General features: G+C 44.5%; 1 protein-coding gene across 1 annotated transcript in view; it reads right to left on the bottom strand.

Annotated features, from left to right (window-relative positions):
• The window catches only part of LOC121535309 (tensin-3-like), a 66697-nt gene that overhangs the window by 10092 nt on the left and 40774 nt on the right, over positions 1-15831 (bottom strand). The window contains exons 14-20 of the mRNA XM_041842253.2: positions 12068-12231; positions 11185-11317; positions 10974-11057; positions 7459-7600; positions 5833-6425; positions 5575-5661; positions 5216-5347 (exon numbers count right to left, since the gene is read on the bottom strand). Coding sequence (XP_041698187.2) covers positions 5216-5347; positions 5575-5661; positions 5833-6425; positions 7459-7600; positions 10974-11057; positions 11185-11317; positions 12068-12231 — 1335 coding nt within the window. The remainder of the gene's footprint in view (positions 1-5215; positions 5348-5574; positions 5662-5832; positions 6426-7458; positions 7601-10973; positions 11058-11184; positions 11318-12067; positions 12232-15831) is intronic.

The following is a 15831-nucleotide window of genomic DNA, read 5'->3' as shown; positions in this document are numbered from 1 at the left end:
TGTTCTACCACACACAGAGACGCATACAAAGCTCTCCCTCACCCTCCATTTGGCAAATCTGACCATAACTCTATCCTCCTGATTCCTGCTTATAAGCAAAAACTAAAGCAGGAAGCACCAGTGACTCGGTTAATAAAAAAGTGGTCAGATGACGCAGATGCTAAGCTACAGGACTGTTTTGCTAGCACAGACTGGAACATGTTCCGGGATTCTTCAGACAGCATTGAGGAGTACACCACATCAGTCACTGTCTTCATCAATAAGTGCATCGATGATGTCGTCCCCACAGTGACCGTACGTACATACCCCAACCAGAAGCCATGGATTACAGGAAACATCCGCACTGAGCTAAAGGGTAGAGCTGCCGCTTTCAAGGAACGGGACTCTAACCCGGACGCTTATAAGAAATCCCGCTATGACCTCCGACGAACCATCAAACAGGCAAAGAGTCAATACAGGACTAAGATTGAATCGTACTACACTGGCTCTGACGCTCGTCGGATGTGGCAGGGCTTGAAAACTATTACAGACTACAAAGGGAAGCACAGTCGCGAGCTGCCCAGTGACACAAGCCTACCAGACGAGCTAAACCACTTCTATGCTCGCTTGAGGCAAGCAACACTGAAGCATGCATGAGAGCACCAGCTGTTCCGGATGACTATGTGATCACGCTCTCCGTAGCCGATGTGAGTAAGACTTTTAAGCAGGTCAACATTCACAAGGCCGCAGGGCCAGACGGATTACCAGGACGTGTACTCCGAGCATGTGCTGACCAACTGGCAAGTGTCTTCACTGACATTTTCAACATGTCCCTGACTGAGTCTGTAATACCAACATGTTTCAAGCAGACCACTATAGTCCCCGTGCCCAAGGACTCTAAGATAACCTGCCTAAATGACTACCGACCCGTAGCACTGACGTCTGTAGCCATGAAGTGCTTTGAAAGGCTGGTCATGGCTCACATCAACAGCATTATCCCAGAAACCCTAGACCCACTCCAATTTGCATACCGCCCCAACAGATCCACAGATGATGCAATCTCTATTGCACTCCACACTGCCCTTTCCCACCTGGACAAGAGGAACACCTACGTGAGAATGCTATTCATTGACTACAGCTCAGCATTCAACACCATAGTGCCCTCTAAGCTCATCACTAAGCTAAGGATCCTGGGACTAAACGCCTCCCTCTGCAACTGGATCCTGGACTTCCTGACGGGCCGCCCCCAGGTGGTAAGGGTAGGTAACAACACATCTGCCACACTGATCCTCAACACGGGGGCCCTTCAGGGGTGCGTGCTCAGTCCCCTCCTGTACTCTCTGTTCACCCATGACTGCATGGCCAGGCACGACTCCAACACCATCATTAAGTTTGCAGACGACACAACAGTGGTAGGCCTGATCACCGACAACGATGAGACAGCCTATAGGGAGGGGGTCAGAGACCTGGCCGTGTGGTGCCAGGACAACAACCTCTCCCTCATCGTGACCAAGACAAAGGAGATGATTGTGGACTACAGGGAAAAAAAGAGGACTGAGCACGCCCCCATTCTCATCGACGGGGCTGTAGTGGAACAGGTTGAGAGCTTCAAGTTCCTTGGTGTCCACATCACCAATGAACTATCATGGTCCAAACACACCAAGACAGTCGTGAAGAGGGCACGACAAAGCCTATTCCCCCTCAGGAGACTGAAAAGATTTGGCATGGGTCCTCAGATCCTCAAAAAATTCTACAGCTGCACCATCGAGAGCATCCTGACTGGTTGCATCACCGCCTGGTATGGCAACTGCTTGGCCTCCGACCGCAAGGCACTACAGAGGGTAGTGCGTACGGCCCAGTACATCACTGGGGCCAAGCTTCCTGCCATCCAGGACCTCTATACCAGGCGGTGTCAGAGGAAGGCCCTCAAAATTGTCAAAGACTCCAGCCACCCTAGTCATAGACTGTTCTCTCTGCTACCGCACGGGGCAAGCGGTACCGGAGTGCCAAGTCTAGGTCCAAAAGACTTCTCAACAGCTTCTACCCCCAAGCCATAAGACTCCTGAACAGCTAATCATGGCTACCCAGACTATTTGCACTGCCCCCCCACCCCATCCTTTTTACGCTGCTGCTACTCTGTTAATTATTTATGCATAGTCACTTTAACTCTACCCACATGTACATATTACCTCAACTACCTCAACTAGCCGGTGCCCCCGCACATTGACTCTGCAACGGTACCCCCCTGTATATATAGCCTCCCTACTGTCACTTTTTCTCTCAACACTTTTTTTTGTTGTTGTTTTATTTTTACTTTTGTTGTAAAAAATAAATGCACTGTTGGTTAAGGGCTGTAAGTAAGCAATTCACTGTAATGTCTGCACCTGTTGTATTCGGCGCATGTGACCAATACAATTTGATTTGATTTGATTTGATTTGATTCGAATTGCTCAAATGTACTTAAGTATCAAAAGTAAAAGTATAAACCATTTAAGTAAACCAGACGGCACAATTTTCTTGTTTATTTTTATTGACGGATAGCCAGGATCACACTCCAACGCTCAGACATAATTTACAAACAAATCATTTGTGTTTAGTGAGTCCACCAGATCAGAGGCAGTAGGGATGAGCAGGGATGTTCTCTTGATAAGTGTGTGAATTGGACCATTTACCTGTCAAAATGTAACGAGTACTTTTGGGTGTTATTTTCTTTAAGAATGTAGTGCAGTAAGAGTAAAAGTTGGCAAAAATATAAATAGTAATGTAAAGTACAGATACCCCCAAAAAGTACTTAAGTAGTACTTTAAAGTATTTTTACTTAAGTACTTTACACCACTGGTTTTCACTCTGTCAATTAGGTTAGCATTGTGGAGTAACTACAATGTTGTTGATCCATCCTCAGTTTTCTCCTATCACAGCCATTAAACTCTGTAACTGTTTTAAAGTCACCATTGGCCTCATGGTGAAATCCCTGAGCGGTTTCGTTCCTCTCCGGCAACTGAGTTACGAAGGACGCCTGAATATTTGTAGTGACTGGGTGTAGTGTATTGATACACCATGCAAAGTGTAATTTATAACGTCACCATGCTCAAAGGGATATTCAATGTCTGCTACCAATAGGTGCCCTTTGCGAGGCATTGGAAAACCTCCCTGGTCTTTGTGGTTGAATCTGTGTTTGAAATTCACTGCTCGACTGAGGGAACTTACAGATAATTGTATGTGTGGGGTACAGAGATGAGATAGTCATTTAAAAATCATGTTAAACACTATTATTGCACACGGAGTCCATGGAACATATTATGTTACTTGTTAAGCTAATTTTTACTCCTGAACTTATTTAGGCTTGCCATAACACAGGGGTTGAATAGTTATTTACTCAAGACATTTCAACTTTTCATTTTTAATGAATTTGTAAAAATCTTTTTTAAAAACATTATTCTACTTTGACATTATGGGGTAATGTGTGTAGTCCAGTAACCCCAAAAAATCTCAATTTAATCCATTTTAAACACAACAAAATGTGAAGCAAGTCAAGGCCCCCCCCCGTGTAGCTCAGTTGGTAGAGCATGGCGCTTGCAACGCCAGGGTTGTGGGTTCGATTCCCACGGGAGGCCAGTATGAAAGAAATGTATGCACTCACTAACTGTAAGTCGCTCTGGATAAGAGCGTCTGCTAAATGACTAAAATGTAAAGAAAAGGGGTGTGAATACTTTCTGAAGGCACTGTATATGTACTGTTAAAGAGACTGAACATAGGATGTGAATGTATATTTTTCTATTGATGATGAGAACTGTGAATTTATATTTTTCAACAAAGCAATTGTAATGAACCAGATAATTGATCCTTTATTATTTTGGAAGAAATATGTTTATTACATTCTATTGAGAGAACTTATCTTGAAACCAGCCAACTTTATCTTGTCTCATACTTTCTCCTGTTTTACAGGAAATTTGCTTTAAAACTGCAACATTTTCTCTCAGCCTCATGGCATAATGTGTAGAATACCAGGAAATTAGCTCTATAACAGCAACATTTTCTCAGCCTCATGGCAAAATGTGTAAAATAGCATGAGATTAGCTATAAAACTGCACATTCTTCTCTCTGCCCCATGGCAAAATAACTAAAATTCCAACAATAAGGAGGTCGGCCCCCTCAGACAACACAGTGTTCGCGCGCAGCTTATATGCAAGGCACACGTGATCTACTGGTGCGCTGCACTTTTTGTGTCGATCTAGTAAACAATTGGATAGGTTTTTACCATTAAACAGCATCCCCTTTAATCTATCCTGATAGTATTTGAGTCACATATACATAGCCAGCACTGCCCATCCCCCACTGAAATGCTTAGACCCCATCATGGCTAGTTGCTGTTCAGCGTGTGGACTTGTTTTAGTGGAAGATGCATACGAGCAAGCAAGGGATGGCCTCACTGTTGCTGGAGATTACTTGCAAGTAGCAGCATTGGATATTTGATGCCAGTATGAAAGCACAACAAAGGCTGGTCCCCAGTGAAAACACAAAGAAGGCTGGTCACCAGCGAAAACACAACAAAAGCTGGTCACCAACGAAATCACAACTAAGGCTGGTCAGGCTAGTCACCAGCGAAAACACAATGAAGGCTGGTCACCAGCCTATGCTGGTCTTTGCTGTTTTCTTTAGCAGGCGTATGTCAAGTAAAGTTACAGTACAGTATGTAAGGCATCTCTGGAGAAAGTCCTGAAATCAGTGCAGTGTTTGTCTTGAAACACTAGCCGCCACATCTAAGACTACTTGGAAAAGAGAAGGGCTGCTTGGCTCTATCACGATACTGTCCAGAAGAGAGAACCAAAGCTAGGAGCTGTACAGAGAGGGGACAAAAAAGGGACTATCATGTTCCCTCCATGGAAGTAAGTTCATAGGGGTATAATAGTAGAGGGCTTTTATGGTGATTGTTATTGTTTGATTCCCAGGATGCTGCCCCTCAGTTGGCCCATTCCATGATACCCCTGTTCTACTGGGGCCTTCTAGAACACAGAAAGGTTCGGGAACCGGGTGGAACCTGACCGTATGCACAGATCTAGGATCAGCTTATCATCCATCAATTCTAACCATGACCATGGGTGAACACAAAACTGACCTAGATCAGCATATATGGGCTTCGTCAATCATCATCCTACTCCCATTTCCTACATCAAACAGAAACCGCTCTGAGTTGACCCAAAGCTTGGCCCATTTATATCTTTCAGCCAATGCCTACCTCTCTTGGTCTGCTGCAGGACTGAGGGAGGGGGTGTGGCCACCTTCATGGCCAGCCCATAGGCACCTCTGAAGGAGTGGCTGTCTCGTACAATGAAACACCCAGGCTCTTTGTCCTTCAGGACTGAGATAGCTGAGAGGAGGAGAGGAGGAGAGGAGGAGAGGAGGAGAAGAGGAGTAAAGGAGGAGAGGAGGACACAGGAAGATATTTTAATGACAGTGTCATGGAAGAGTGTGCAAATTGGAAACTCTAAAACTGTCAAAATCTCCCAACACTTTCAAAATGTTGAAGAGCATCATGGAAATTCAGCAGACAAAATACACTTGGGAGACAAGACACGTATTTCCTAATGTTTTTACCTTGGTCCCTGGAGATATCAGGCTTGTACCAGAATTTCGATGTGTCTTGCACAAATTTTACAGTCACCTGCTTGATGGTCAGGACATCTGGAAATAGAGTTTCACAAACACACCAGAGGTAAGCAAATGCAGATAGAACACTCACAGGGCAGTACCTAAAGGATACAGTACAGATTACCTTCTTTGAAGTATTGCACCAACCCAAGCAATTGGCTCATATAAGTGATTGGCTATTGACTGCGCTAGCTAGGGGGTTACCTGGTAGAGGTGAGGCAGTGCCCGGCATCTGTGCAGAGGCTGAGAGGTCAGGCAGGACGTTGGGGAAGGGGATACTGAGAGAGCTCCCGCTGTGTGGGCTGGAGAACCCGCTGGGGGCTGGGGAGGCCGTGCACAGGGAGTGCTCCCCGTCTGACGCCCTCCTCTTCTCAGGCAGCAGAGGAGGCAAGGCCCCCTGGGCCTGGAGCTGCTGGTGCTGCTGGGTCCGGATGGTGCCCTGCTGGTCCATGGAGCCCGACATCAACATCCCCCTCTCCATGCCTCCGTTCCCCAGAAGAGGAGAGGCAGAGGCTGGGCAGTCGGCGGCGCCGTAGCCCCCCAGGCCTGAGTCGTCCTGCTCATCGAAGCTGTGTGCGGGGCTGTGGGTAAGGGCGTAGCGGGCCATGTGGCTCCGCTGGCTGCCCCGGGGGGAGCTGTGGGCATTGGGGGCCGGGTGGGGGTGCATGGGAGGGGAGAGGTGTCCGTAGTCCAAGGACATTGAGTGGGGAGGGGATTGCCTGGGGGGGCAGGTGCTGAGGGAGGTGTGGCGGCTCAGGAGGGCTCTGTCCTCTGGCCAGGGCTGACCCATGGAGGGGCTGGAGACAGGAGGAAGAACACCAAAATTAGAAGATAATTTAAAAACACATCTGTAATCAAACTGTATGACCATAATGTATTTTCAGAACATGTAGCCTATAACCATAATTATACTGAACAAAAATATAAACACAACATGCAACAGTTTCAATGATTTTACTGAGTTACAGTTCATATAAGGAAATCAGTCAATTGAAATAAATTCATTAGGCCCTAATCTATGGATTTCACATGACTGGGCAGGGGCACAGCCATTGGTGGGCCTGGGAGGGCATAGGCCCATCCATTTGGGAGCCAGGCCCAGCCAATCAGAATGAGTTTTGTCCCACAAAAGGGCTCTATTACAGACAGAAATACTCCTCAGTTTCATCAGCTGTCCGGGTGGCTGGTCTCAGACGATCCCGCAGGTGAAGAAGCCAAATGTGTAGGTTCTGGGCTGGCATGGTTACATGTGGTCTGTGGTTGTGAGGCTGGTTGGACGTACTGCCAAATTCTCTAAAACGACTTTGGAGGTGGCTTATGGTAGAAAAATGAACATTCAATTATCTGGCAACAGCTCTGGCGGACGTTCCTGCAATCAGCATGCCAATTGCACGCTCCCTCAAAACTTGAGATGTGTGTCATTGTGTTGTGTGACAAAACTGCACTTTTTAGAGTGGCCTTTTATTGTACCCAGCACAAGGTGCACCTGTGTAATGATCATGCTGTTTAATCAGCTTCTTGATATGCCAAACCTGTCAGGTGGATGGATTATCTTGGCAAATGGAAATGCTCACTAACAGGGATGTAAACACATTTGTGGCCAAAATTTGAGCTAAATATGCTTTTGTGCCTATGGAAAATGTATGGGATCTTTTATTTCAGTTCATGAAACATGGGACCAACACTTATATTTTTCTTCAGTATATATAAAAAGCAAAGTGACTGGGTCCATAACCGTCTACTTATTATATTCCAAGAAAGGACCTTTTGAATAAACATGAACTAAGCTTCAAATAATTATGCAGAAGGCTTGTTTGTGATTGGCTATACCTGTCTGTCCGTTGGAGCGTCCCACTCATGAAGTCTGAGCGAGAGGAGCCGAAGGACCTATGGCAGCTGGGGGAGGAGTCTGGCAGACCCTCATCTGTGGACTGGGGAACGTGACCAATCATCTCTAAGTAACCGTGAGGCTCTGTGGGGGTGTGAGAGGGCATACATGACAAATTACACATATAGGATAAATACTGTACATTCAAGGACTAGGGCTAGAATGCACTAAACGTCTTTCAGACAGTCTATTGACCGACACTCCAAAATAAATACACAACCAATTTCTCCAAAAACATCTGGATATCACATGAACAAAAACGGGGCAATAATGCCTAAACTCTTAATCATAACCTTAAGAATTTCAGTCAAATAAAAGCGCTCTCCCCCCAGGTGCAGTATAATAGAGTACATCCAATACCAAACAGAGCAGTCAGCAGTGGTGTTAGTTAAATCACTCTCCAGTCAGTCAGTCAGTCAGTCAGTCTGCTGCTAGCTCAACAGTACATTTATCGATCTGTTCAGTACGGAGCAGATTACTCTGCCTGGCAGGCCTTACTGCTGCCTAGCAGGCAGCACCACTGAGTCAATAAATCAGACTCATTCATTCAAGCAGAAATTAAAAGCCCCCAGACATAATTGAGTAAAGCTTTTATTTCATATATCATTGCTCTGGAAGCACTGACAGGTGCCTGCCCATATAAATTTGACTGGTAAACTCATTGGTACACTTGCAATGGCTGCCTGGTATTATGATGCAATAATTACCATGGTATTGTACAATGTTCATTCAAATGATGTTAACTGATGTGGCTCATGCAATGGAATGCATTTGTTTGTAACATCAGTTGAGTTGAATCAACAAATCACAGCACATATTGATGGCTACACTTCCTGCTTTTACTTCCTGCTTTTACTTTCTTCTTTGCTCCTATGGGTACACTCGCAATGGCCGCCAGTCCACCCATTATGCCATCATTGACTTGAATGGGAACACCCGTTCTACTAATTATATTTCTATGTGCCTGCCCCCAGAACCTGAAACCACATGTTTCCAGTCCACTGATTCCATACAGCTCAGTGACTGACTGAAGTTTCCATGGGTTACCAGTTACCTCCATGGGAATGTGGAGGACAAGGCAAACAACGAGACGAGAGAGAGGGGGACTGGTTTCTTTTTGTCCCTCGCCCCTTCTATTGACACAGAGGTACTTTCACTGGGGAAAGAAAAGTGTTTTTGTGCACCCGATTCCTCGACCCTGCGTAACCATGGTTACGTGGCATGTCTGAATACGGTGATTCTATACGCGGTGCGTGCTTGGGTAAAGTGGGTACAGTGGGGGCACAGATTAGTCTGGGGGCGCTGTCACTCTCATAACCCGCTCTGACACAGATCGCCATGACAACAGGCTGGTTGGGGGTCAAAGGGGGACAAAGAGACGAACATGAAGGTCACCTCTATGAGTCTCACTGCGTGTGTGTGAGTGTAACCTCTGATATCATCACTGACATGCCTCACAAATGACCCACAGTCACGACAGGACGGCAAAACTCTGCCAACTACTCAACTGGATTTGGAACAAAAACCCTCTTTATGACTTGTTTCAGAGGGAGGGAACCACAGAAGGGACCTATGCCATGTCTGATTATGTTTGGCATTTTTCCTATTTTGCCTTACAACCTGGAATTAAAATTGATTTTGGGGGGGTTTGTATCATTTGATTTACACAACATGCCTACCACTTTGAAGATGCAAAATATTTTTTATTGTGAAACAAACAAGAAATTAGACAAAAAAACTTGAGCGTGCATAACTTTTTCGTTAAGCAATGGCTTTTTTTCTGGCCACTCTTCTGTAAAGTCCAGCTCTGTGGAGTGTACGGCTTAAAGTGGTCCTATGGACAGATACTACAAAAATGTATAACCCAACCCTGATCTGTACTTCTCCACAACTTTGTCCCTGACCTGTTTGGAGAGCTCCTTGGTCTTCATGGTGCCGCTTGCTTGGTGGTGCCGCTTGCTTAGTGGTGTTGCAGACTCTGGGGCCTTTCAGAACAGGTGTATATATACTGAGATCATGTAACAGATCATGAGACACTTAGATTGCACACAGGTGGACTTTATTTAACTAATTATGTGACTTCTGAAGGTAATTGGTTGCACCAGATCTTATTTAGGGGCTTCATAGCAAAGGGGTGAATACATATGCACGCACCACTTTTCCATTATTTATTTTTTAGAATTTTTTGAAACAAGTTATTTTTTTCATTCCACTCCACCAATTAGGACTATTTTGTGTATGTCCATTACATGAAATCCAAATAAAAATCCATTTAAATTACAGGTTGTAATGCAACAAAATAGGAAAAACACCAAGGGGGATGACTACTTTTGCAAGGCACTGTATGCCAGTACATGATAAATCAAAACATCACTCCCAATCTCTGAGAACAACCATTTAGATAACTGGGTGTGTTCCACCACTGAGAAACATCTAAGACCACAACAAGACTCCACACAAACAGAAAATTAAACTGTTTTAGTCATTCGAGGCTTCGCCACTATGTGCTATAAAAAACTGTTTAATTTCAGGACTGAAACCATACAGATGTTTTCCAAACCGACCATGGGAGGAGAGAGACTTGTATGGAACCCCCAGGGAATGGAGGCAGTCCATGAGAAGGCTTTGTTTAGTGCACTGCCTCCAACCACCACAATATCCTCAACTACAGGTCAAGGATCATAGATTAGTTATGGAAAAGTGACCAGCAATGGTGCAATACCACAGGAAAATATAAATATATATTTACATTTACGTCATTTAGCAGACGCTCTTATCCAGAGCGACTTACAGTTAGTGAATACATATATATTTTTTTTATACTGGCCCCCCGTGGGAATATATAAACACAGAAACATAATTTACACATAAAAGAGCTATGGTCGATTACATTCCGAGAGATGTTCTCATGATGGCAAAAAGCTGCGATGAACACCGAACACACTTAAACCACTTACTTAAATTCAAACCCTCATACTATATCAGAGCATACTGCCTGTCACTGGGCTCTGTCTCCTAGAGCTATTTCTCTCACTCACTCTCTTTGTCTGTCACCCACTTTCTGTCTTTAATAGAGTGATGAAGTACAGAGGGAGAGGAGGATGAGAGGGAATGAGTGGAATAGACTCCTTCACTCTATTCCCTACATAGACCACTTATCCATTGTTCCACTGCCCTACAGTCTGACTCCTCCAATCAAATGGCTTTGTCAAAGTTCAAGTGCCACATGATACATTCCCCTCACAATGGCCTGACATTTCAATATATCCATACACTTTATGTAGAGATTAGTGGTATTTCTGTGGATTGTTCTCTACTCTGAAAATAAAAGTATATTTTGAGTACTGATGTAATCCATTGTATTATGGAATATATTTAAACATTTATCTCACGTCATCTGTATGAAGAATGAATGAATGAGAATGTTAGTGCTGTGATACACACAGCCATGCCCTACCCTGCTCCATCCTGTAGGTTCCGTAGGATTGCATGCTGGGAGATGGAGATTGCCTCAGGTGAGTGAATTCCGGCATGTTTTTCACTTTGGAAAGATAGAAGAAGAGATGAGGTTTAAAATCCAGTCATTATGCAACGATCACAAGCACCATCATATGCAATCACACACAAACCTTTGAAAAGAGGCACAAGACAATGAAGGAAGCTCTTACCGTAAGGTGTAGGGGGAGAGATTGGGAAGGCAGGAGTAGGAGGAGTCATGTCACTAACAGCCTCCACTCCACTGTCCATCTCTGGACCTTGAGCTCTGTAGTCCACACTGTCACTCCTGTACAGCATGCCATGCTGAAACACACACACACACAGCAAAAACATGCGTGTGAACATCACCACATTGTACACAGCAGAAATGGTACACAGCACTTAATAGTGCACATCATGACAAGCAAGGCAATTTTTGAATTTTGTATTTATTAAGGATCCCCATTGGCTGCTGCCAAGGCAGCAGCTACTCTTCCTGGGGTCGAGCAACATTAAGGCAATTATATACAATTTAAAATATTACATTACATTACATTACATTTGATAACACTTTACTTTGATAACTTTCATAACACTGGTCCTCTGTAGCTCAGCTGGTAGAGCACGGCGCTTGTAACGCCAAGGTAGTGGGTTCGATCCCCAGGACCACCCATACACAAAAATGTATGCACGCATGACTGTAAGTCGCTTTGGATAAAAGCGTCTGCTAAATGGCATATTATTTACCCAATACATTTAGTGTGTTCCCTCAGGCAACTACTCCACTATCACATATTTACAATACAACATCCATGTGTACGTGTGTGTAGAGTGCCTGTCTTATCATGTGTACAGTATGTGTGTCTGTGCCTGTGTGTATGTCTCTTCACAGTCTATTTTTATCTGTTTTCTTTATCTGATTCTACTGCTTGCATCAGTTACCTGATGTGGAATAGAGTTCCATGTAGCCATGGCTCTATGTAGTACTGTGCGCCTCCCATAATCTGTTCTAAATGAGAAGGTAATGACAGACATTGGGAGTCAGTGAGTCAGGGTTTCAGTATGTTCAGGTACCTGTGAGTGAGGTACGCAGGGTGAGTAGGTACGTGTGCTCCTGTAGTCTTCCTGCATGCCCCAGCCTGAGCCACAGAACCCTGGGTGATCTGTGACATCCCTGCCCTGCCGACTCAGACTCTGCATGGCGTCCACTCTGACATCACCAATGGATGATGGGACGGCTGCTCAGACACACAAAGAGACAGAGAGGAGGGTAAGAACTAGCCATTAATGCTGACCATTCCAGAGAGCTCTACCACCTCAAGTCTATAGGAAATACACGCTTCTGAAGAATGTAAACCCTTTAAGCCATGTTAGTGACATGCAATATGTGAAGCAATATCATACCAAAGACTTCTGTCTCTAACTTCTTGATTACACTCTCTAGGAGTTGTTAAACCTCTCCAATACCTTCAACTGGCATAATATTGAGTATAGTTTCGTACTAGTGTCTGTGTCGTTGTGAGTGGACAGCTGTGGACCGAGAGGGAGATGTGAGGTGGGGGGCAGACTTGTGACAGACTGGCTTGGCCTGGGGTAACCCTCCACTCGACACCGGGGTGCTAATTTAAGGCCTCCCAGAAAGCCCTGTCGTCCTATAGCCATGAGGAATTTTAATGTAGAGAAGTACTAATGCACAGGATGATTAACACACACACACACACACACACACACACACACACACACACACACACACACATTCTCTGAGGGCATAGCCGGAGGAGGTGTGTGTGTTGGTGTGTGTGTGTTGGTGTGTACGTGCGCGTGTAGGTTGTTGTGACTGTCATGGTGTGTTATTTTGGACTTCATTTGTGTGTGTTTCCCAGTCAGCATCTTTCCTTTTTGAGTGTGTGTCCGTTTTTCTAAAGCAGTATGTTTCAGTCTGGCTCGGCATGCCTGTGCCTTAGTACGTTTACATTTAGTAGACGGTCTTATCCAGAGCAACTTACAATTAGTGCATTCATCTTAAGATAGCTAGGTGGGACAACCACATATCACAGTCGTAGTAAGTACATTTTCCATCAACCAAGCAGTTATCAGCAAAGAGTGCTAGTAGGTTATTTAAGATACTCTTTGAAGAGGTAGGGTTTCAGACATTTTCGGAAGATGGGCAGAACCTCCGCTGTCCTGACGTTAGGGGGAAGCTTGTTCCACCATTGGGGTGCCAAGACAGAGAAGAGATTTGACTGGGCTGAGCAGGAGCTGAACCCCTGTAGGGGTGGGACGGCCAAGAGACCAGGGTTTGAGCATAGCCTAAAAGTAGGGAGGGGCAGTTCTCCTTGCAGCTCTGTAGGCAAGCACCAGGGTCTTGAAGTGGATGCGAGCTTCGACTGGAAGTTTGCCTCTGTTTGTCTCTGATGTGGGTGGGTGGACTTGTGGGGGGGTGGGGGAGAGGGTTAGCCTAAAAGGCACGGACACACTGGTAGCGTTTGCTGGCCGAGAGCACTTCAAACGTCTGAACAGAGTGCCGTCTGTCATTTGCTAATAGATTCTACAAGTTAAATCGCGCAAAAATGTCGGCAGTCAGACGTCCACCAGAGGGTGGTACCTAAAACACACCACGCCGAACGAACAGCAGACGAACGGCAGATCAACATTCGGTGTGGAGTGTAAGGTCCCTAAGGAGGCATCATGGGGAGTTGAGCTCATTGAGGGGGAGCTGAATGAATGGCCACCTCATTACCATGTGAGAGACTAACACTGCTAATAACTCTCACTATCACCTCTCTAACGCCATATCTCAGGTGGGATCTTTTCATTGCCCTTCGGTTTGTAAACACTGTCATTTTTGGGGTGTTGCTATATTTTTCTGTTTATGGGAGACCTCACTTTGTAGAGACATAACATATATTCCAAGGATGATATCATGATTTGGGTTAGGGTTATGTTACATTTTAAAAAATTATTTCTCTATTTGGGAAGTAAGCATGTGACGAATAAAATGTGATTTGCTGCTGCTACTCTTTATTTTACTCTTATTATTATCATGAACATTTCTTCCTCAAATACCTCATACCCTTGCAAAAGTATTCATCCCCCTTGGCGTTTTTCCTATTTTGTTGCATTACAACCTGTAATTTAAATGGATTTTTATTTGGATTTCATGTAATGGACATACACAAAATAGTCCAAATTGGTGAAGTGAAATGAAAAAAATAACTTGTTTCAAAAAATTCTAAAAAATAAATAACGGAAAAGTGGAGCGTGCATATCTATTCACCCCTTTGCTATGAAGTCCCTAAATAAGATCTGGTGCAACCAATTACCTTCAGAAGTCACATAATTAGTTAAATAAAATCCACCTGTGTGCAATCTAAGTGTCATATGATCTGTCACATGATCTCAGTATATAAACACCTGTTCTGAAAGGCCCCAGAGTCTGCAACACCACTAAGCAAGGGGCACCACCAAGCAAGTGGCACCATGAAGACCAAGGAGCTCTCCAAACAGGTCAGGGACAAAGTTGTGGATAAGTACAGATCAGGGTTGGGTTATAAAAAAATATCAGAAACTTTGAACATCCCACGGAGCACCATTAAATCCATTATTAAAAAATTGAAAGAATATGGCACCACAACAAACCTGCCAAGAGAGGGCCGCCCACCAAAACTCACAGACCAGGCAAGGATGGCATTAATCAGAGAGGCAAGAAAGAGAACAAAGATAACCCTGAAGAAGCTGCAAAGCTCCACAGCGGAGATTGGAGTATCTGTCCATAGGACCACTTTAAGCCGTACACTCCACAGAGCTGGGCTTTATGGAAGAGTGGCCATAAAAAAGCCATTGCTTAAAGAAAAAAAATAAGCAAACACGTTTGGTGTTCGCCAAAAGGCATGTGGGAGACTCCCCAAACATATGGAAGAAGGTACTCTGGTCAGATGAGACTAAAATTGAGCTTTTTGGCCATCAAGGAAAACGCTATGTCTGGCGCAAACCCAACACCTCTCATCACCCCGAGAACACCATCCCCACAGTGAAGCATTGTGGTGGCAGCATAATGCAGTGGGGATGTTTTCAATCGGCAGGGACTGGGAAACTAGTCAGAATTGAAGGAATGATGGAAGGCGCTAAATACAGGGAAATTCTTGAGGGAAACCTGTTTCAGTCTTCCAGAGATTTGAGACTGGGACGAGGTTCACCTTCCAGGAGGATAATGACCCTAAGCATACTGCTAAAGTAACACTTGAGTGGTTGAAGGAGAAACATTTAAATGTCTTGGAATGGCCTACTCAAAGCCCAGATCTCAATCCAATTGAGAATCTGTGGTATGACTTAAAGGTTGCTGTACACCAGCGGAACCCATCCAACTTGAAGGAGCTGGAGCAGTTTTGCCTTGAAGAATGGCTAGATGTGCCAAGCTTATAGAGACATACCCCAAGAGACTTACAGCTGTAATTTCTGCAAAAGGTGGCTCTACAAAGTATTGACTTTGGGGGGTGAATAGTTATGCACGCTCAAGGTTTCTGTTTTTTTTTTCACACCTAAAAATGTTGTGTATATCAAATGATACAAACACCCCCAAAAATCCATTTTAATTCCAGGTTGTAAGGCAACAAAATAGGAAAAATGCCACTGTATTTTTTTACTCTGCATCATTGGGAAGGGCTCGTCAGCAAGCATTTCATGATTAAGTCTGCACCCGTTGTTTTTGGCGCATGTGACAAATAAAATTTGATTTGAAGTGCGACAGTACTTAGCCTATTTCAACAAAGAAAAGGAGACACAACACAACTCTATTTATGCATTTATAATTGGGCTTAAGTTGTACACAACATTGTCAT

This window comes from Coregonus clupeaformis, chromosome 21 (genome assembly GCF_020615455.1).
Source record: "Coregonus clupeaformis isolate EN_2021a chromosome 21, ASM2061545v1, whole genome shotgun sequence".
In the NCBI taxonomy this organism is placed as follows: Eukaryota; Metazoa; Chordata; class Actinopteri; order Salmoniformes; family Salmonidae; genus Coregonus; species Coregonus clupeaformis.
The sequence above is the reverse complement of the archived record's forward strand: the minus strand, read 5'-3'. Positions and strand labels throughout refer to the sequence as shown.